We start from the raw sequence: 22,355 nt of genomic DNA, 5'->3' as shown, positions 1-22,355 counted from the left end.
GTATTTTATTTTTATTGTTGGTTGTTCAAAACATTAGACTTTGATTCAAGTGGGATATGAACTCCCATTTTTAAAAAATGTTAGGTGGGACATCTGAGCAACTGCAGAAACATATTTCTATGACTAGTGATCAAGACATGCCTTGCAAATTCCTATCATTTGGCCAAGCTTCTTGGTTCCATGCAGTCACACATTGGGTTTGTTTTTTTCCAAGTACTGAGGAGTTACACCATGGAGCAAGGATGAATTTAAACCGTGTCCTGAAAGCTTGTATGAATATGGTAAAGGGCATGTTCAAAGACGAATGTGGTAGAAACAGGGCCATTCTGCTTAGCACACAACCAAGTTTGTCAATATTGCCACCCATTATAACAAAAATGACTTATGAAATGCTAATAGATTTCATCAGGAAATTTAGGGAGTTAACTGGCAATTCAGTGACAACACATTGACTCCAGATTTGCAGTTAGACAAAAAAATATAAGGCAAATGCTCCACTGATAAGTACCAATAACCCTAACCCGATCTAATTGCTTTATCTAATGTTATCCATCCTATAGGGTATACCACTTTTGACATAACCATTTATGTCCCTCTTGTCCAAAATATTTGGCTGACAGGTATTTCAATGACCTATTATTTTGAGGTAAATCTCAAAAAACATTTTTCTTTGGGAGGTTTCACTAAGCAGTGATAATCCAAATTTGATATTTCCCTTAGTCTGAAGTTCTCTCCATGACTTGAGATTTTTATTGTCTTTCAGGTACTTTAAGCACTGACCCAGTCTTTCAGCCCCATAACAAACCCTTCAAATATATGGCTCATCCTGAGCAGATCTTATTTCTGTTGGCATTAAATATGGCATTTCAAGCAGAAAAATAACCTTTAAGACATCCAATACCAGTGTATTGCCTACACTGATAATGAAACAAAAGTCTTCATGACTTGTACAGGCTCTACTTCAACTCAAAATGACAAAGCACTAAAATTTTCCTTAGTGACTTTTATTAGGCACCTTTATTCCCTTCCCCATCATGCTTGAAATATACTTCATGGGTTCAACCCCTAACCCAAAACTAGACTCGGATCTCTTCAGAAACAAAGTGATGACATTCAATCTTCTATCCCAAGAGCGAGCATCCATCCAGCTACCTGCAACAAAAAACACTTTTCAGCCACATTTACAGATTACAAATTAAATGGTACTTGGGGAACACAGAATATCAGATCTTTTTACTGTCATCAAGTGATCAGTGAGAGAGTTCAAGTTGGGGTGAGATCATCATGTATTCAGAATAGTATTCAGTGCTGATATTTTCAATACTTACCTAAGGGTTAAGTGATATCCCTGCAGCTGCCACAAAAGCCCTAAAACAAAAAAGCCCATATTAATCATGGCAAAAAAAAATGTTACAGGATGCTTTTTAGGTGTAGTAACCTCAGAATCAAAAATGGAACGGTTTTGAAAGTGATATCATTACATTCATTTGGCAGAATCATCACATCACTGGTTACATACTAAAATATGTAATATATGTACTAAATCTTGACATACCTAGATCTCAGGATGCAGCACACCTGTTAAGAAAACAAGTACACACTTGAAATTTATAGTACTTTATGGTGGAGCATATGAAGCCCAGGGTTCAATCCCCAGCATCCCAAAGTAAATGGTAAAGGTCCTACTCACTTTCATTTTAGTGGCATATTTTTATCTTTAAAAAAAATAGCTAGCTAAGCACCAATTTGGTGCAAGTGAAGTAATTTTTTAAAAAGTACTTATGTTTTAGTTAAGCTAAGTAATTTTGAGTATGTAATAAAATTACCCTGTTTTGGTACTAACCTCCCCAAATCATGAATTCAAGAGTTCTCATTATTGCTTCTCCTGGGCTCATGAGATGGTCAGACCTCAGGATAGTGTAGATAAGAGGATCATAGACACACCTTGTGCAGCTTCACTCCTGGCATTAATGGAAAATACAGGGTAGGACCTGTAAATAGTCATTGCAGTACCAAGTCCACAAAAATTTTGTATGGGTTCAATAAAAGGTCATTTTAACAGAATGAGTTGGATTGTTGAGCCAGATACATCAGATAGGAGCGAAAGACATGATTGCTCATCAGTGAAAATCTGCTGAACTATGTTATCATCATTGTATCGGCTTTGAGAACATCTAGTCTATATTCAACTTGAGGCCTGAGGTGCCCACCTAGTATGTGCAAAGCCTTAGTTCACCCCATCAGTAAAAATCTTGAGACTGATGTACCTTTGCTTAAACTTCTTGCCACTGCTTCCCAAGCTGAGTCTGTGTACCTGCAGGAATTTAGTCTAACTTAGAAATAGGTTTTTAACAAAGATATTTCTAAATATTTTCCAACTACTGTTTCAGTTTAAAGTTAATCTTCATTCTCTTTCAGAGAGATTCCCATCTGTTTCAATTTTAAGTCATCATTAACAGCACCTTACACAGTAAGTATGTAAGATAAATGATACATACCTTTAAATAGTCTCAGGCTGGGGTTGTGACTCAGTGGTTGCACACTTGCCTGGCATGCATGAGGCACTACTGTGTTCGATTCTCAGCACCACATAATAAAGGTCCATCAACAACTTTAAAATATTAAAAAAAAAACAGGTCTCCAATCTGTAAAGTTATTGCTTTAGAAACTTCTTCCCAACAGTTTCATACTAACTTTGAAAACAGTTATTTACCTTATTTACAAATATTTGCAACCCTTGTTAAATCTACTTTATATACAGTAAAGTTATTTCTGGTCTACTGGTCTAACAAGAAATAATCCTTAGACTTAACAATCCATTAGTAAAATTATATTTCAAAATTATAAACCTAAGACATCAGGAACTAAAAAATTGTTTTTGTGGTCTTACCCAATCATGCGATCCAGATCAAAATGTGTTTCCAGGAACTACAAATGAAAGTATGAGGAACTTCGTTAGTATGCTAAATGTCATCAATTCTCTTCAAACTGTATGTCTTGGGTTCTTCAGCATAAAACTTGTCTACATGCTCATTTCAGGTCAGACATTTGAACAACATCATTACAAAAACCCCATTTGGAGCATGCTCTCAAATATGCCAAGTTTTCATTCACTTTTAAATTTATTATGCAACAGGCATGCAGTTTATTGGCATTCTCAGGTAATGCTTTCCAATACTTACTAGAAAAATAAAGCAGATCCAAAGAAATCATCCTCCACCTAATGAATAAGGGGTGATTTTAGAATAGCCAAATATGCAATTTCTCCCAGCCCAAACCAACAATGCCCGAATCAGTTAGAGCTAATTAAAAACTTCAGGTTCAGTCAGTTATCTTCTTATCATCATCCAGGCCACACTGACCTCACAGAAATGGTAACTGGCAAGATACTGGCATTTAATGAATTTAGCCCTCATGCTTGAGTGCTTACTACAAAAAAATGCAATCCAAAAACGCCATCTTTTTTGCCCAGCTACCTATGTTTAGTGGAATGCTTACTCACCATTTCTACTTCTGGTTTTTTATCTAGTGCCTAAAAAAAATATATAAAAAATTTTAAATCTTAAAGTTGCTAATTGCCATATTGCTTATGCTAATTAACAGCATGAACAATAATCCCAGATACATCAGAAAAGGTAAATTTCTTCATGACTTAAATCTGCTGAACTATGCAACCATCACAGTATCTGCCTCTTCCGCCTGCCCCCAGAAGTTTGATTTTGGAATTAGAGCAGATCACATCTGCAAAGGGGGAAATGCTAATAAGATTGTTTTGTCTACTTTCAATTTTAAATAATGCATGAGTATATAAATGTTTCTAACCTCGTGTCCATTGCTGGAGAGGCTCCTTTTTACCTGGGAAGAAACAATTTCATGTTACCGAGGTGCAATCTCTCCAGTCCCCAAATAACTATTTTGTGTGCCTCAGTTAAAATAATGGTGGTTTAGTCTATCGTCATTCTTGCAGTCAAGAGTAGCAAATAAATGTCATCATTGTAGCACATTAAGTAATTAATCTAAATCCTTTAGAGGAAATTTCAGTATCTCACCTTAGTATTCATTCCTTTGGCATGTAACTAGAAAACAAATAATACAAACAATGTGAAACATCCTTGGGTGAATTAAAAAATCAGATTACATGTTCGAAATATTAAAGCCTCAGAATGAAATTTCTCAGAAATCCCTTCTGTCCACTACTCTTACACCATCATAGGCTTAAAAGGTATCTCTATGCATATTTCATTCTTACCTGCACGCAAGATGCCATCCGGAGCCACACTGCAGCTACTTCGGAATGCTGAAGCAAGTAGATAGTTTCAGGGGACACCCTCTCTAAATGGAAAAACGTTTGGAGATGTGGCTCCTGGGTTCAATTTCCAGTGTCCACACAAAATAACCCACATTACATACCTATCCCATACCATTTCTAATACGTTAGACCTTAAATTCATTCGTTCCATTTAAGTTCATATTTGTTACTATCTAATACCGCTAGTTCATACCACCATAGGCTTAAGTAAATGATGCACTTCATGTTGCAAAATAACAATGCAACTAAAGAACCTCTGATAAAATCGTGAGTACATATGAATATGCAGGCAAGAAATACACTGTTATGCACCAAAAATGGTGCACTGCGGAATCCAGCCACCTAAAAGAACCACGTGGGCTCTTCTGTCCTTCCCTCAGATGGAGCCGCTCCAGGCTGGGAGCGCCATTACTGGAACAAAGGCCTACTCTGGCGACTCCGCGCCGGCCGCCTTCAGAGCCGTTGGCAATCTTCAACACTCTTCAGATGTCCCTACCAACAAAGGCTTCATCACAGGCAGGGCACTTGAGCCGCGTCTTCCTCATAGCTTAAGCCCCCAAATCCCAACGCTATCTACGGCGCGCGGGCTCCCAACATGCCATCTCCCCCTCCGCCTTGAGAGGCCTGCAAATGCGCGCCTTGGACCTAGCAAAGCAACCCGTTCGGGAAGGCCCAAACGCTTAAGGGTTTCAAGAGCCGACCGCTTTCAACCACCGCAAAGTAGCAACCTACCTACTACCGACCAGACTCACGGGACCGAAAGACCGATATGGCGCCCGAACTCCAGTATAAGAGCGTTCTGCTTCGTGACGTCACAACGCACGCTCCTCCCCTCGCCGCAGCTGCTCCGCCCCGCACCCTCTCTAAGCCACCTCCTCCTCCTCCAGCCCCACCTCCGGCCCCTCCCGAGGCCCCGCCCGACCTCGTAATTTGGGGCGGGGACACGACCGCTCACGTGACGCTGGGATCCGCCCTGCTCCTCGCCCGGGAGGAAACGCAGAGAGGGGAGGGGGCGCGAACGGAAAGCGCTGGGGGAGGGGGACGGTGTAAGGGTGAGCGATTTCCTTCCGGCACGTCGCCCGCTCCGGGGGAGGGGGCGGGGGGTTTCACTTCCGGGACGGTGTTCCGGCCCATTCCGGCCCATTTCCACCCCCGGAGGTAGGTGCTGCTCCTCTACAGGGCTCGAAACCCGTTCCCCGGCCCCGCCGCCCTGCCCCGTGGCCGCCCCGCCCGTCTGCGCCGCAGCCCGCTCCCGCGACGCCCAGGCGCTTCCCCGCACCGCCCCTCACGGCACCGGCGACCTTCCGCCCCTTTGGCCCTGAGCCGGGCCGAGCCGCAGACCCGCCCTCTCGCGGGGCCCCTCCCTCAAGACCCCGGGTGGGCGGCCCCCTCCACCGGGCCGCCGGGACACACCCAGATGCACACACCCACCTCCGGCCGCTCCCCGCCCGCGACGCACCGCCTGGACCCGGGCCCGGGGCGCCGCCCCCTTCCCAGTGCTCTGCCCTCACCTTTGCGCCCGCTCCCCGTTCCTCCGTGACATGTCGCCCCTCAGCCAGTTCCCTTTCCCCACGCTTCCTAACGCAGACGAAAGCCGCTCAAGTTCCAGAGTGGCCAACCCCATGGCGATCCCGATTCTCCCTCTTTCAGCTCTCACTCCTCCAGTGCCGACGGTAGAGAAAGACTTTACTCCAGGGTCTTCCTCCTCACTGGGGAATTGCCGGAAAGAGCAAACAAAAAAGGCGCTGGTGTAGGCTCCAAAATAAACACATCTGAATTCATGATGGCATCGACAGAGGCTCTTATTGGATTAAAAGTTTCAAAACAAACAATAACGCTTTGGAAAAAGGTCAGATTGGCTAAAGTTGGTTCTTGAAAGCAGTGTGTACACTTCCCTGTTTACTGATAAATGTGTTGTCAATGCGGGGCAATACTGTGAGCTTCTTAGGATGAGTTCCTGCAGTTTCAAGGCATATGCAACTATGAATATAAAACTTTAGATAAGTGGAGGTGCACTGGACTTAAAGCATTGTCTTCCTTATGGGATTTCTACAAACTGAACTCTATAAACTATTAAAACCAATTGGATGCAGTCACATTCTTTCAATGTATTTGTAAATGTTCTATTGTTACCAGCTCTAGGGAAGTAAATTTCAGGATCAAAGTATCATCACCACTCTGAAATTCCCAACCTCAAATTCGAATAGTGGCAGATTTCATGACCTTTCCTAACTTTGAGAACCGAACTTTGAAGTTCTCTGTGTTTTGATCTGATTCCTGACACAGCTGCAGAATTTTTCTTAATGTAGGGTTTGCCTCAGAGTGCCATATCCAAAGGCTTACTGTGGGAGCTCTGACTTCTAAACTTAAAAATTGGCCTGCATTCATATGGGATATTAGTCACTTTACAAAGTAATACGCATAACTCAAGCAGCATGTTTTAAAACGTTAAGAGGTATATCCAGTCAATCTATCTGTGTGTAGATACATTTATTCAAAAAGCTTTCCTCCTTCAAAGTTATAATGTTGTCATAGGATTTTATATTCAGTCTGCAAATACATTGCCATTATTGTCCCTCCTCCCTTTTGTCAAACTTCTGTTTTGATGTTGTATAAAGAAACCATGATCATAGTTTGAATTTTTAGGAGTCTAAAGATTGCTTTTTTGACGTTAACTATCTTGCTGTGAAACAGACTAAAAAACCTGTTGGTAATATCATTTCCATATCTCAACATAAGGTATCTCTTTGTACTTGGAGATTTTACCAAATGATATTTTTAAGTATGTTTGAACTAAAAAGCATCAGGGTAATAAAATTATGATTAATGAGAACACGATTTCTTTCAGCAGGGTTGAATGCCTGCCTGCACCTTCAGGCACGACCATGGAGAAAGGTGGGAACATACAATTGGAGATCCCTGACTTCAGCAACTCAGTCCTCAGCCATCTAAATCAACTGCGCATGCAGGGCCGTCTCTGTGATATTGTGGTCAATGTGCAAGGACAAGCTTTTCGGGCTCATAAAGTGGTACTGGCGGCCAGCTCCCCCTATTTCCGGGATCATATGTCCTTGAATGAAATGAGTACTGTCTCCATTTCAGTCATCAAGAACCCTACTGTTTTTGAACAGCTTCTTTCTTTCTGTTACACGGGGCGGATATGCCTGCAACTGGCAGATATCATCAGCTACCTAACAGCTGCCAGTTTTCTGCAAATGCAGCATATTATAGACAAATGTACACAGATCCTAGAGGGTATTCATTTCAAAATTAATGTGGCTGAGGTTGAAGCAGAATTAAGTCAAACAAGGACAAAGCATCAAGATAGGCCTCCTGAGTCTCACAGGGTTACACCAAATCTAAACCGCTCCCTTAGCCCACGACATAATACCCCAAAGGGAAACCGGCGAGGGCAGGTCAGTGCTGTGCTAGATATCAGAGAGCTAAGTCCCCCTGAGGAGTCCACCAGCCCTCAGATAATTGAACAGAGTTCTGATGTAGAAAGCCGGGAGCCCATTCTTCGAATCAACCGAGCAGGACAGTGGTATGTGGAGACAGGAGTAGCAGACCGGGGTGGCCGGAGTGATGATGAAGTTAGGGTTCTTGGAGCAGTGCACATCAAAACTGAAAATCTCGAGGAGTGGCTTGGGCCTGAGAATCAGCCTTCTGGAGAAGATGGGAGTAGTGCAGAGGAAGTCACAGCCATGGTAATTGACACCACAGGCCATGGTTCTGTAGGACAGGAGAGTTACACCTTAGGGTCTTCAGGAGCCAAGGTGGCTCGGCCAACAAGCAGTGAAGTTGACAGGTAAGTTCTGAGTTTTTTTCCCTTCTAATGGCTCTTGTACAGACATCACTAAGAGGGTCCTCTGTGTGGTACAGACATGTTCACCACATGTACTTAGCCAGAATCAGTTGATGTTGGGGATTTGAGGTGTCCAAAAGACCTGTATCCTTATTTTTTTAAAGCAAGAAGCTCCTAGTCATGACGAATTCACAATGCTGTGAGAACTAGGGTAAAGTTAGACACCTCCATGAATCAACATCTGCAGCCACACTAGGATCAGTCATTGCCAGGGCTTTCTCAGGATTCCCGGCAGGGAACTGATTATCAGTTGGGAACCTGGCAGCATTGCCCTTCCTTGGTTGTCACACAGGTATGTGTCTTGGGGAGTTAAACTTTCCTTTGGAGCACTATATGCTTTTCTTTGTGCCCACCTAACAAATTAGAGGAAGTATGGTATCATCAGTGATTATTTGTTTCACATTAGTGTCAACATAGTACACTGAATCCAAAGAAAAGCTTTTTGGTTATTCTTCATTCTTATTTTCATTTGTCATTTGGTGGTCTCTTATCTGTTCTCTGTCAAAGATGAATGCTACTACTGCAGACTTGAGACTGTCCTTTTTCACCAGTGGTACTGTGCCCTGTGCCTCACTTCTCTCTTCCTAATACATCAAATTTTTTAGAACATTTCTCTTTGATGGAAATAGCACTAATTTTAATCTAAGCCAATTGAAACAAAGAAATAATTTATATTGTAATATTTGTTCTTCCTCCTCTTAAAAGTAAATAAAAATTAGCCAGGCATGGTGGTGCACATCTGTAACCCCAACAACTAAGAAGGCTGTGGGGCAGGAGGATTACAAGTTCAAAGCCAGCCTCAGCAACTTAGCAAGACCCTGTCTCAAATTGAAAAAAAAAAAAAGATGGGCTGGGGATGTGGCTCGGTGGATAAATGCCACTGGGTTCAATCCCTGGTACCAAAAATTTAATTAATTAATTAATTAAAATTGAGCAATGAAAACTAAGGATACCATTTCCTTGGCATATAGCTGATCTTTAGAGACACTACTGTTTCACACATTCAGATGCTATACTGTATCTACTTAAGGTGGTTTTGATTTAAGTACTTAACTATTAAGTGTGCCTTTAATAGTTAAAATATTCTCGAGGGCTGGGGTAGTAACTCAGTGGTAGAATGCTTGCCTAGCACATGTGAGGCCCTGGTATTATGTCCATCTATAACTAAAAAATAGATATTAAAAATATATTTGTATATATATTTTTGAACATTCAACTTATTGGTCCCAATGTTAGCACTGTATTTTCGTATGTTAGAACTTCAACAAAAATATCAATTTAAATGCAAGGATTGTATTTTCCATGATGTATGTCAACAGTCTGAAATACGTAACAGGTTATAATGGGGTCTAGGGGAAAAAACAACCAAAAACCCAATGTTACAGAACCATTTTTTATTTATTCTTTTACCCCTTTTCCAGTACTTATGCAGGGGTAGAAAGTTATATTTCGCTATAGTTTCACCAGCTCATAGGACTTACTATGCATTTTGTACTTTTTTAAATTTACTAGGACAGACCTTTTTACCTTATTTCAAACCAGGTTATGTATTGACTGTGAAAGTATTTTTCAGTCATCAGTTGCTTGGTTGTCCCTTCCTCAGCCACTACTTTTCTATAGTACCTTTATGCTCCTCTCCAACAGATTCAGCCCTTCCGGCAGTGTTGTCCCCTTGGCTGAGAGACACAGAGCCCGAAGTGAGTCTCCTGGGAGAGTGGATGAGCCCAAGCAGCCAAGCTCCCAGGTATGTTGTTGTGGGCTTACAGCTGCTGTATAACTGGAGGAATTACCACTGACTGAACAGAATTTAATGAATGAAAGGAAAGATGTAGTGGCCTTGCTGAAGAAATATTTGATTACTTTATTCTTGTTTATGAGTTTGCCAGAAATACATTTTTGGCATCAATATTGTTTGGGAAGTAGAAAAAAAAAATAACAAGATTGTGATACTCTTTCCTGATTGTAGGGGCCAATCTCTATTCCTGACAGTAAAATTAACTGCTGAAAACTACATGCAGGTAATTTAGGACCCAGAAGAGAAAGTGTATGATTTTGTATGTGTGAGAGTATGACACCAAGCACAGTAACTAATTTATAATAGTATGTATGTATAAACAGATTGCTTATACAATTCAGATGTGTGGTGTTTTGTATGCATGTATTTTCATTTATTCTCTTCCTGAATTTTTTTTTTAAACTTTGTATTAGGGATTGAACCTAAGGATACTTTAGCAATGAGCTATGTCCCAGCCCTTTTTATTTTCTGTTTTGAGACAGGATCTCACTGTGTTGCTGAGGGTCTCGCTAAGTTGCCAAGACTGGCCTCGAACTTGCAATCCTCCTGCCTCAGCCTCCGAGTTGCTGGGATTACAGGTGTGCACCACTGTACCCAGCTTCCTGCATCTTTTGTTAGACTACAGTGTTCTAGAAAGAACAGGAATATCTTCTCTTTTCTTTAGCAACTAGTATAAGAAGTTAATCAATTAATTTTGTTTTTTCTCAAGAATTTCTATAATTGAAGATTGAGCTTTTAGAAAGTGGTAACTCACCAAGTAGAACACAGTAAATTAGATACTTTTGCCTTTTAAAAGAAAGCACTCGGAGCCTGGTTTCGAGCCTCAGTGCCACATAAAAATAAATAAATAAAATAAAGGCGTTGTGTCCAATTACACCTAAAAAATAAATTTGAAAAAGAAAAAGCACTAATAGATTAAGATTAAGATTGCATGGATAATTTTTTTAACCTCTGTATTATACTTGTATCTTGTTAGCTAAACCACTGGATGTTTATGGTATACACGGTAAAGTAGTAACAGACATTGTTACAAACTGTGATTTTTTTTTTTTTATAAGATTTTAGAGAAAATGTCAGGAGCTTGGAGGAAAAGTAGTTTATTCTCATAATTGGGGCCCTTTTTTTCATCTGTCAAATATGGTATGATAACCATGCAAAGATAACTGGTTAAACATATAAATACAGTAATGAGATAATCTTAGAAGCTTAATGGGGGCAGAGATAAGAAAGACCAGTGAATTTTAAAAAAATTATATATATATATATGTATATATATATATATATATGTATGATGTATATAGACTTCAGTAACATTTTTATGGGAATAGATGTACTTAACAGGCTGTAATTAAAATCAGTATACACTTAAGGAAAGTGAATTAACTTTGTTTTTGTTATTTGTTTTCGTGTTTTTTGTTTCATTCTGTTTTTCTTTCTATTTTGAGGGGGAGAGGGTGTGGCAGAGGCAGTACCAGGGATTGAACTCAGGGATACTCAACACTGAGCGACATCCTCAGCCCTATTTTAGAGATAGGGTCTTACTCAGTTGCTTAGTGCCTTGAGGTTGCTGAGGCTAGCTTTGAACGCATGATCCTCCTGCTTCAGCCTCCCATCCTCCTGCCTCAGCCTCCTGAGCCTCTAGGATTACAGGTGTGTGCCACCACACCTGGCTTTTGTTTTGTTTTGTTTTTCTTCTTCTTTAATGAGGTGTCTCACTATGTTGCCCAGGCTAGCATCAAACTCCTGAATTTAGATAATCCTTCAGCGTCAGCCTCCCAAGTAGATGGGACTATAGACACACACTACCACCCTGCCCAGCTATAAATGCAGTTTTTGAAGAAGTTAGGAAGAAGTAATTTACTCTTGTAGATAGGATAGGGATAAGAATTGGAATTCTCAAATTGTTTAGCTGGCTGAAACAAAAGGTATAGGTTATTAAGGAATAGAAAATAAGCAGTACTGTCTGGAGATGATATTAAGGGGTGATATATATGCCTAAACACGTATGAAAGTGTATTGACTCTGCTCCCCAGTTTACCCTGCTGCGGAGGACCAAAGCAGGGCAGGGATTTACATTATAAGAACCTCATTTTATTTTATTTATATATATATATATATATTTTTTTTTTTTTTAATTTTTTTAATTTTTTTTTTTTTTGTACTGGGAATTCAACCCAGGAGCACTTTACTATGGAGCTATGTCCCCAGCCTTTTTATTTTTTATTTCGAAATAGGGTCTTGCCAAGACAGCCAGGCTGACCTCAAACTTGTAATCCTTCTTCCTGCCTCAGCCTCCTGAGAGCTGGGGCTAGAGGTATGCACCAATGCACCTGGCATTGAGGACAAATTTTGATAGACTTTAAGTACTTCCTGATTATAGGGTGAATAAACTATAAGAGACTACTGAAGTCATTTCTTTATTCAAAAACCTTCTGCAGCTTTTTCTTTTTTCTGCCATGTGAAAGTTAAAAATATTTGACCTAATTTTCCTTTTATTTATTTATTTTTTTAATACCAGGGATTGAACTCAGGGATACTTAACCGCAGAGCCACATTCCCAGCCCTTTTTAAATATTTTGTTTTGAGGCAGGTCTCACTGAGTTCCTTAGGGCCTCCTAAGTTGCTGAGGCTGGCTTTGAACTTGTGATCCTCATGCCTCAGCCTCTTGAGCCTCTGTAATAACAGACATGTGCCACCATGCCTGACCTTGACCTAATTTTCTACATAATTTATAATGTTTTTAACCCAATGTTTCCCATCACTCATCAGCATTCACTGTCCATCTCAAACGATCACTTTCTCTATGTGTCACAAGCCCATCATATTATTTCTCTCACTGTGTATCTGATACCCCTCATTCTTCCTGGGTCCTCATGGAGCTCAACTGCTAGTTCTATGTGCCCTAATTAGCCTTGTCTTTTTTGTTCGTGCTTAAACCACTATTACAGCATTTATAATAATATTGCAACTTTACTACAGTAGCCTTTTAAATGAGATTGATCATAATGAATGATTTTTATGATCATAGTTCATCCATATTTACTAAAATACATTACCTTCTGCATGTGGACAATACTTCTTAATGTTAGGAAGGATATTTATGGAATCACACCCTCAAGATTATAAATAATATGAATTTGGGCTGGGGATGTAGCTCAAGTGGTAGCTCGCTTTCCTGGCATGCATGTGGCCCGGGTTCGATCCTTAGCACCACATACAAATAAAGATGTTGTGTCTGCCAAGAACTAGAAAATAAATATTTTTTAAAAAATTCTTTCAAAAAATAAATAAATAATATGAATTTGAAGTTGGTCAGGTGCCACTGAGCAGGGAGGAAACAGGTCAGGAAAAGCTTTTTTTCATATATATGTTTATGTAATATTTAATAATAACTAATAGTTACATTAAGCACATTAGTGTATAAACCCATTCAGTGCTCAAAGCAGCATGTGAGGGAGATTGTTGTTATTATATTCATTTTGGAAATGAGCAAACTGAGGAATAGAATAGTTAAATTTAACTTATTTAAGGTGAAATAATAAATGGAACTTGAATTTGAATCCATGTTCCAGCACCCTTAATTATATGTAATATTATGCATTTAAGATATTTAAGGGTAGCTGGGTGTGGTGGCCAGCAGGAACTTGAATTTGAATCCATGTTCCAGCACTCTTAATTATATGTAATATTATGCATTCAAGATATTTAAGAGTAGCTGGGTGTGGTGGCCAGCATCTGTTGTCCCAGTTATGCAGGAAGCTAACTGAGGAGCATTGCTTGAGTCTGGGGCAACATAGTGAGACCCTGCCAAAAAAATAAATAAGCAAAATTTAAAAATATATTTTAGGGTATTATTATGTTTGATTCTCATGAGAATCCCTAAAAGTTGGCAACACTTAAAATAGCCTTTTCATTTTGCGAATGGGAGGACTAGCTTAGGGAAGTTATCCTGTGCTTTGTCCTTGATCACCTAAGACTTTTTAGTGGGATAATTTATCGTTCTGTATGTGATTTTCGTTTTGATTATCTAGAGAAATAAAGCAGAAAGAAATGTTATATAAAATGAATCAGAAATAAACTTCAGTCTTTCTCTTCAACCCTTTATTTAACATGCTGCTTCCCAAATCTGTTAAGAACTGCCTTTGTTCAAAATGCTTTATAAAAGCACTGTCAGCTAACATGAAGAAAGAGACAAAACAAAAACTCAGGAGAGTTGGTCTGGAGCTGAAGCTCAGAGGTAGAGAGCACTTGCCTAGGACATGTGAGGCACAGAGTTCAATTCTCAGCACCACATAAAAATAAATTAAATAAAATAAACATATTGTGTCCATCTACCAAAAAAAAAAAAAAGCTCGAGATTGATAGATTAATTGCTAACTAGGTAGACTTTCTCTAGTTAATCCAGAGTCAGCTTTGACATTTTACCCTCTTTTCCTTGGTACTTCAGCCTCTGCTATACATATGTCATTCCTTCCAACATATTTTTTTTTAATACAGTAACTTAGAAGTCATAGGCTAAAAAAGTCAGTAGGTGATTTCTTTTCTTTTTAGTAGTAGATAAATACAATACCTTTATTTATTTGTTTATTTATTTATTTATTTTTATGTGGTGCTGAAATGCTAGGTAAGCACTTTACCACTGAGCCACAACCATAGCCCCTCAGTAAGTAATTTCTGAGTAGTGAGATTTTAATACAGAATTTTTGAACCAAAAAGCATTTATAAATCTAAAATTTTAAGTAATTCTCAAAAGGAATATATTCCTTCTCCCACCCAGCTTTCAGATAGGAGAAACCTCACTCTGAAATCAGATAAACTTTGAGTAATTTTTTATTTTCTTTTTGTTTTGTTTTGTTTTGTTTTGTTTTGCAGTAATGAGGATTAAACCCTGGGGTGCTCTACCACAGAACTACATCATGATCCCTCTTTATTTTGTTTTGAAACAGGGTCTCACTAAGATACCAAGACTGGCTTCCAACTTGTAATTCTTCTGTCTCAACCTCCTCAGTAACTTGGATTACAGACATGCACCACCATGCCCAGTTTGAGGAGTTTTTAGAATGAAGATAATCTATTGATATGGTATCAGAATATTTCGGGGTAGAAAGGCATATCATCACCTATAAATTATATACATTTTTATAAAGTTAGATGCTGCTGGTTGAAGTATGGTAATAATGATGTCATAAATATAATTTATATTATGTTTGCCATTATCTCTTCTGTACTGTCTGACACAGTATCCATTGGCTACTGTCATGTGGTGTTTGAATTTATATTTCAGTTAATCAAAAACTGGGTATGGTGGTGCAGATTTGTAATCTCAGCTACTTAGGAGATTAAGGCAGGAGGATGGCAAGTCTGAGGACAGCCTGTATAACTTACCAAAACCCTATCTCAAAAAGTAAAATGTAAGAAAAGAGCCAGGGAAGAAGCTCAAGGGTAGAGCACTTGCCTAGCACACATGAAACCCTGGGTTCAATCCCCAGTGCCATTAAAAAAATATACACACACACACATACATATATAAATATATAGAGAATATTTTGATTGCTTTTAACATGTATGCTTAGTTTATTCTTGCTTATTTTCCTCTCCTGGAACAGGTAGAAGAATCAGCAATGATGGGAGTAAGTGGCTATGTGGAGTATCTCCGAGAACAGGAAGTATCTGAACGGTGGTTCCGATATAATCCCCGTCTCACCTGCATCTACTGCGCAAAATCTTTCAACCAAAAGGGGAGCCTAGACCGCCATATGCGCCTACATATGGGGATCACACCATTTGTCTGCCGCATGTGTGGCAAGAAGTATACCCGGAAAGATCAGCTGGAGTATCATATACGCAAGCACACAGGCAACAAGCCCTTTCATTGTCATGTCTGTGGCAAAAGTTTTCCCTTCCAGGCCATCTTGAATCAGCACTTTCGTAAAAACCACCCTGGCTGTATACCCCTGGAGGGGCCTCACAGCATCTCTCCTGAAACAACTGTCACATCTCGAGGACAAGCTGAAGAAGAGTCACCTTCCCGGGAAGAGACAGTTGCTCCTGGGGAAACTGCGCAGGGCTCTGTGTCCACCACTGGGCCAGATTGAGACATTGAGGGGGAGGGGACAGACCCTCTTCCCCTTTGGGCCGTAAACAGCCTGCATCAGGGCCATGGACTGGTACTTAGATTCACAAAATACCACCTCATTAAACCAGAAGATGCTCCCAAGATGTTGCCAAACTAGAGGATCAACAACATACACAGAAGCACTAAAGGCTCTTCCCCTCCTCCTTCCCTCCTCACACTTTGGAAAAAATCAAGCAAATCAACTTTCTAATTCAGGGATCAACAGCCTTGGTTTGTTAACTTTATAAGAAAAACATTTTTTTTAGCAAAACTATGATAAATGGTCATTTATCTACCAGTTGTGTTTGAACACTGTACTTTGGTCCATAACATCTTGGTGGCTGTAATTGCCAGGATCTAAAAAATGCAACAGGAGTCTTGGCCATCTGAAGCAGCCAGCCACGAGAGAGAAGGAGGTAGTCATAATGATGAGGAGGAAGAATCTTTCCTCTTCCTTCCCTGCCGGAATGTGCATTTTCACATCAAGAAAAAAAGAGTGAATACTGGTGGTTCTTACTGTTCTGCAAGGTTAGACTTTATCTTTGCCCTGACTAGGCATCTGATACTTTGCCTGATCGACTCATGTCGTCAACCATCTTGGAGCAGTATTCTAGTGGGCAGCCTCACCTGAAGCACTTTAGGCACCTGGAAGTAAAATGAGTAGCAAAGTGTTTGCAATAGGTATAGCTGCACTTGGGGGCTTGAGTGATGTATTGAGGAAGAGAGGAGCAGGGAAGGAAGTGTTTCCATGTTTTATAAATGTTGAACAGCACAGAGCCAAACTGCAGCTTCCTGACTGGTATTTGTACAGCGTAGTGCTCATGAATCCTTTGGTATTAAGGAAATGGCTCTAGTTCAGATGAATTAACCTGTTAGGCTGACTACCAAAGTTTCATCCAGTCTCTTTGGCTCCTAGTTTCACATAACAGCAATATTGTACATCAGAAATGTCACTTTCCAGTGAATTGAGCCTGGGTTGTATTTTTAAATCCATAGGTCGTCACGTTTGATAACTTTTATATGAAGTTTTAGACACTTTTTTCCTGCAGTATTGTGGTTGAAGAGATTTAGCACTATTATTCTTACTGCAACCACAATTTCATTTACTTCTACATATGTAGTAGTTTATATTTTCAGTCCAATGAAGAACCTCATTTAAATCTATGTCTTGAGTCTGCAAACCTAGAAATTCATAAACCAACCATCAGCAAATTGCTGCTTACTCCAAGAACTTTGATTTTTAATAACGCACCACAGGGCACTTACCAGAAAACATCATGCACAATCATGTTGCAATAAATGATCAAGGGATCAGTTTTGATCAGGTTTGGTTACTTAATCATTCCTAAGATTTTTAAAACTTCAAGGGACCTTTTTAGTAATTCTGGGTTTTTCTGAGATTCTTAATCCAGCACTGAGATAAAGAACTTACCAAACATGTAGAGCTTTTGATGCCCTGATTTACATGGAGAGAGAAAAGAGAAAATATTGGAACATTAAGGGATGCAGGCAAAGAAATGCTTAAAACTCACAGTGCAAATAACAAGAGAAAAATCTCTCACTTCTCTTGATTTTTAAAAAAATATTTAAATATGTAATGGTTTAACAAATTGTTTTGGTTCAGAGACATAGATGATTGTGAAAGAGATTTGGGAGAAGGCTGGTCATTCCTGCACTGGTGAGCCATTTGTGAGAATGTTAGTCATGTGCTCCTTTCCTGAGGATATTTTGTGGTACATGGAAAGGTGGATAGAAAAGATTTTTTTTTTTTTTTGGTGATAAATTAGAATGCAAAGCGTAGCTTTAAGCAATCTGAGAATTGTACATATGCATACAGCTGCATTCTTTCACTAGAGGAAGGTTTTCTCTTCTGGAAAAGTGTAGAAATTCATCTTTTAGAGGAATGTGATGTTGCTGCCATTTGATAAGAGCCTACCCTGAAGGGCAGCATTGAGGTTGTGTCAGCATTCAGGATACCCAATGGGTCCTTCTCCTCCCTTGTTGGGCAACAGCATGCTAGGGTGAAAACTGTCCCATAGAGCAATATTAGGAATTGACTGTGCTCTGTGGCATCGAAAACATGGAGTTGAGATTAGACTCACATCCTTAGGAAAACGTCTCAGCAGTCAAGAGGCTTTCAGTGACAGAATTTGCCATTACTACATAGGCAGGGATGGGAAAGACAGAAGATGGAGCTTTTAAGCCTACCAAAAAGTTTTCAAGTTCCCTCCTACTTCTGAGAAATAGTATGTGGAAAAGTTCTGTATTGCTTTGTTAATTTCTTAGAATATATATGAGAAAATAGAGTTTTTACACTATTACCAAATTGTAAAGGTGAAGTGCAGTAATTTCTGTAACAAGAAACTGCAGCATCTGGCAGTGCTCCATCCAGGGTAAGAAACAAACATCCTGCCTAAGTAGGGTCTAAGTGGTATGCAGATGCTGTGCGTTTGCTGGGTTCCCCTCCCTTTTCATTCTCCTCTTACAGGTTTTTACTGTGTTGATACTGTGAATGGAGCACTTCCTGGTTATCTAGGACCACATTAGCACAATCAGGTTGGCTCGTTCTCTCCCCTTAGGCCTTGCGAGAGCCATGAAATTCCTTAAAATTCAAGCCAGACTAGCTTGTAAACAAATTGAAGCTTCTAAAAGCAATTTCCCTAGCTTAGTTAGAAGAGATATTATTCTAATTATCTATCCAAGATTCTTATCCAGGTTCACTGTGATTTTTGTCCTATTTCTTAGCTAACATCACTCTTAGCGTCATAGGAGTTTAAGTTCTATGTACGTTAATGAATACTTGTATTGGTGGGTGCATGGACAATACCTCTTAAGGACATACTAAATGGACATTAGCTAATGCTGAAAACTCATTACCAAACTTTAACTTGCACGTGTCACCTTGTGAAGAGAACAGCATTAGCAGTGAGAGCTAATTCATCATTAAGTACCAGTGCCATGAGATTGCAAACACTGGGACTGTTTTCATTTATTGAGTGGCACTTAATAGCAAAGGAGCTATCCAGTATTCTCTGCAGAAGAAGAATATGGCAACATATTAACCTATTTTCATTTTAGGATGTACCTTTCATTCTCTCTGAACTCTGATATCTGTATAAAATGTAGCATTGGCATGACGGTGACACTGTACTTAGGCAGAAAGGCTCTTTCTAATGACTTGTTCTCTCTCTTTACTCAAAACCATATTTACCTCTGAACTGCGTTGAATTTTACTTTATGTAACTTGCAGTCTACCCCACACCATTTATTACGCTAAAGAGTTAATTCTAAGGGTGAATGTATAAAAAAATACTTTGAAAAGGATCAAGATTGGAAAAGAAGAGAGATAGCAGTTAACATTTTCCTGTGTTTTGGCACTTTCTCGTGTTTCAGGTTCCCTCTATCAGTGAAGCAGGACTTTACAAAGGTGGTATGAAAGTAGACCTAGGTTGTTTCCTCATTTCATAGTTGATGACTGACTTTGGTTGGAAGTTATCTGGTGGAGTGTGAAATTTGGAACTTCATTTCTTATAGCTGAGTGATTTGTGGTTGTGAAATGACTTTTACAAAGTTTTAGCTGTTACATGACACTAATTATGTTTCTTTTAATGGGTGAAAACTACATTTTGTTTGACTAGAAGATCAAATTCCAAGAAATGAAAGAAATGGAGAAAGAAAAGTAAATGCAATTGAGTCTTAATCACAGTGGAAAAGGCATCAGAAAGGAGTCAGAATCCTAGATGTTCATTTTTCAGATACAGCAGGCATGATTTTTTTCTCCTCTCAGTTGTTCTCCTTATTTGTTCAAAGAATGACAGATGAGTCTTTATTGAACTTACTCTTTAAAAGTGCAGTTCTTTACTTATGCCATATGAGAAATTGTTTAAAATGTTGAAATAAGCTGGGTACAATAGTACATGCTTATTATCCCAACAACTTGAAAAGCTGAGGCAGGAGGATCACAAGTTCAAAGCCAACTTTGGCAATTTAGTGAGACCCTGTCTCAAAATAAAAAAAATAAAAGTCTAGGGGTAGCTTAATGGTAGAATGTCTCTGAGTTCAATTCCCAATACTGCAAAAAATAATTAATAAACCATTGAACTAATTTGTTAGCTAAGATTTTGAAAAGGGACAATAAGCAATTTTCAGGTAGATTCCTAATTTTAAGAACGTACCCCTTAGCAAAGTATCCCTAGGGCTTTTGGTCAGGGTTCAGCAAACCATAGCCCTGGACTCAAATCTTAAGGCCACCTACTGTATAAAGAAAATCATGTTAGATGATTACAGGGTCACACCTATTCACCTAGGTATTGTTTACAGTTTCTTTCTACTGTAATGACGAAGTTGAGTACATGAACAGCAAAGCTTGAAAATATTTACTGTCTAGAATTTTGACAGAAAAATTTGCAATCTCCTGAATTAGATTTAGAAGATTTGCTCCCAAAATTTGTTATAATAGTTTGATCAAAGTTTTACATTCATACCGTCATATTAAGCATCCATTTCTTTCTCTCTCTCTCTCTCTCTCTCTCTCTCTCTCTCTCTCCCCCCCTCCTTTCACCCCCTCTCTCCCTCTCTGTCTCTCCCTCTCTCTCTCTCTCTCTCTCTCTCTCTCTCTGGGCAGTTTTGGGGACTGAACTCGAGGTCTTGTACAAGCTGTACAAGTGCTCTACCACTGAGCTATATCCCCAACCCCTTTTTAAAAGTTGTTTTTAAACAGGCTTTCACTAAGTTGCTGAGGCTGGCCTCAAACTTGCCATCCTCCTGCCTCAGCCTTCTGAGTCACTGGGATTATTGGCATGCCACCACACCCAGCCAATGAATAGGTATTTTGATTCTTATCCAAAGCACAGTTTCCTAGATTAGAAACCTATAACTTTTCCTTCTTATAAATCTTCAGTTTGATTTCCTCAAGTAAACTTACTGTATTCCTATGTGGAGTAGTAAAAAGCCAAATTTTTCTCCCTTTTTGTTTTTATCTTTTTCTGGATATTTTAAAATAGTGAAACAATCTTGTTTGACTTATATTCCTATCTGTATTGTTGTCTGTAATTCTTTTGAGCTTATATTGGACCATTACATTTTTGCTTTATGAATCTTCATTCTTAGTGTTAAAATAGCTTACCTATATCAGATGGGGATAAAATGGAAAATGTTAGGGTGTTAATAAACAGAAATCCATGCAAGAGGAAATATAATTGCTTCTTGGAAGCAGTATGTGAGCTTCTGAATTTAAATGTTTTTATTTGGACAAAGTTTTCCAGACCATGCTGAAATAGTCCCATGAGTTTGATTTTTTTGTTGTGAGTCCTACCAGCATATGCAAAGTTCAGGTAGGTAAGTGTCTCTTATAGGGTACCTCCTCATGCTTAAAGTTGCCCTCTTCTAATTGGATATTTGTAAATTTTAATATGACATATTCTCTGAATAATAGGTAATCCTCATAATATTCCAGAATGTTTGCCTGGATTAGATCTGCCCTCTCTTAGAGCACTTATACCATAGTAATCATGGCTTCTTAGTATTTGAGAGTATTAATTTTCTGATTTACCTGGAATTCTGATTGATCTGGGATGTAGGACTTGTGAGAGAAATTGAAACTGAAAACATTGGAGTTTGCTAAGCATTGTGATTTTTGATAATTTGCAGTCTTTTTCCTTTTTTGCTTCCTACTTTTTTTTTCCCTGTCTTCAGACTTGTTAATTTTATTTTATTTTTTGTGTTTTGCAGTGGTACTGGGGATCAAACCCAGGACCTCATGCTGTATAGACTTCTTGTTTTCAAATGGTGCTTTTCCAAGGGCCAGTCTTTTTACTTATAAAGTAAGTAGGCTTTCTTGCTCAGGACAAGCTGGAGTTGAATATTATGAGTACTTTGAAACATCTGAATTTGTTACATTCCAAAGAAAGTAATTATTGATAGGGACCATGATATCCAGCCTGAAAGATGTCTGCACAGATTATCCAGTTTTATTGTCTATGCAGACTGTCTTTCTTCAACTGTGACACACAGCATTGCTTAAGAAACATTACTTGAAATCTACATCTTATAGGGGGTACATATGTAAATAAGTTTCCTATCTTACGTCTGTCCCGTTACCTATGTAACAAATACTTCCCATCCTAACCAATGAAAGGAAACCCACTAGCTCAAAAAGCAGAAGCTTTAAACAACAAAGCTATTAGAAAGTCAGAGCACTTAATGGGAAAAAAAAAAAAAATGCTTGTTATCTTCATGTCTACTCAGTAGGTCCTGTTGAAGAGGCTAGAAT

General features: G+C 39.1%; 1 protein-coding gene, 1 long non-coding RNA gene and 10 other non-coding genes across 18 annotated transcripts; 1 reads left to right on the top strand and 11 right to left on the bottom strand.

The window, feature by feature from the left end:
• Positions 1-983: 983 nt before the first annotated feature.
• Positions 984-5,075, bottom strand: LOC143379236 (uncharacterized). 7 transcript variants are annotated; one of them, XR_013088443.2, is made up of 10 exons: positions 5,042-5,075; positions 4,250-4,332; positions 4,050-4,076; positions 3,183-3,855; positions 2,891-2,928; positions 2,499-2,611; positions 1,844-2,314; positions 1,556-1,578; positions 1,329-1,368; positions 984-1,152 (listed from the first exon to the last, which is right to left on the bottom strand). It is a non-coding gene; the product is annotated as an uncharacterized LOC143379236 (long non-coding RNA). The 7 variants fall into 7 exon arrangements; XR_013088448.2 differs by having other exon boundaries at positions 1,329-2,314; positions 3,183-3,220; positions 3,503-3,532; positions 3,823-3,855; positions 5,042-5,063; XR_013088446.2 differs by having other exon boundaries at positions 1,329-1,961; positions 2,268-2,314.
• Positions 1,217-1,294, bottom strand: LOC143379796 (small nucleolar RNA SNORD81). Its single transcript, XR_013088571.1, has one exon. It is a non-coding gene; the product is annotated as a small nucleolar RNA SNORD81 (small nucleolar RNA).
• On the bottom strand, positions 1,436-1,513 carry LOC143379720 (small nucleolar RNA SNORD47). Its single transcript, XR_013088507.1, has one exon. It is a non-coding gene; the product is annotated as a small nucleolar RNA SNORD47 (small nucleolar RNA).
• Positions 2,083-2,162, bottom strand: LOC143379724 (small nucleolar RNA snR60/Z15/Z230/Z193/J17). The gene has a single exon (XR_013088510.2). It is a non-coding gene; the product is annotated as a small nucleolar RNA snR60/Z15/Z230/Z193/J17 (small nucleolar RNA).
• Positions 2,380-2,461, bottom strand: LOC143379797 (small nucleolar RNA SNORD79). The gene has a single exon (XR_013088572.1). It is a non-coding gene; the product is annotated as a small nucleolar RNA SNORD79 (small nucleolar RNA).
• Positions 3,003-3,067, bottom strand: LOC143379741 (small nucleolar RNA SNORD78). The gene has a single exon (XR_013088524.1). It is a non-coding gene; the product is annotated as a small nucleolar RNA SNORD78 (small nucleolar RNA).
• On the bottom strand, positions 3,291-3,352 carry LOC143379722 (small nucleolar RNA SNORD44). Its single transcript, XR_013088509.1, has one exon. It is a non-coding gene; the product is annotated as a small nucleolar RNA SNORD44 (small nucleolar RNA).
• Positions 3,620-3,686, bottom strand: LOC143379740 (small nucleolar RNA SNORD77). The gene has a single exon (XR_013088523.1). It is a non-coding gene; the product is annotated as a small nucleolar RNA SNORD77 (small nucleolar RNA).
• LOC143379794 (small nucleolar RNA SNORD24) lies at positions 3,921-4,001 on the bottom strand. The gene has a single exon (XR_013088569.1). It is a non-coding gene; the product is annotated as a small nucleolar RNA SNORD24 (small nucleolar RNA).
• On the bottom strand, positions 4,155-4,216 carry LOC143379742 (small nucleolar RNA SNORD75). Its single transcript, XR_013088525.1, has one exon. It is a non-coding gene; the product is annotated as a small nucleolar RNA SNORD75 (small nucleolar RNA).
• Positions 4,754-4,834, bottom strand: LOC143379721 (small nucleolar RNA SNORD74). The gene has a single exon (XR_013088508.2). It is a non-coding gene; the product is annotated as a small nucleolar RNA SNORD74 (small nucleolar RNA).
• Positions 5,076-7,194: 2,119 nt separating the features above from the next.
• On the top strand, positions 7,195-16,587 carry Zbtb37 (zinc finger and BTB domain containing 37). Its single transcript, XM_076831901.1, has 3 exons — positions 7,195-8,117; positions 9,819-9,918; positions 15,576-16,587. The coding sequence occupies exons 1-3, from the start codon at positions 7,195-7,197 to the stop codon at positions 16,062-16,064; spliced, it is 1,512 nt and encodes a 503-aa protein (XP_076688016.1). The 3' UTR covers positions 16,065-16,587.
• The last annotated feature ends 5,768 nt before the right edge of the window (positions 16,588-22,355 follow it).

The sequence above is a fragment of the Callospermophilus lateralis genome, chromosome 13, assembly GCF_048772815.1.
Source record: "Callospermophilus lateralis isolate mCalLat2 chromosome 13, mCalLat2.hap1, whole genome shotgun sequence".
In the NCBI taxonomy this organism is placed as follows: domain Eukaryota; kingdom Metazoa; phylum Chordata; class Mammalia; order Rodentia; family Sciuridae; genus Callospermophilus; species Callospermophilus lateralis.
The sequence above is the reverse complement of the archived record's forward strand: the minus strand, read 5'-3'. Positions and strand labels throughout refer to the sequence as shown.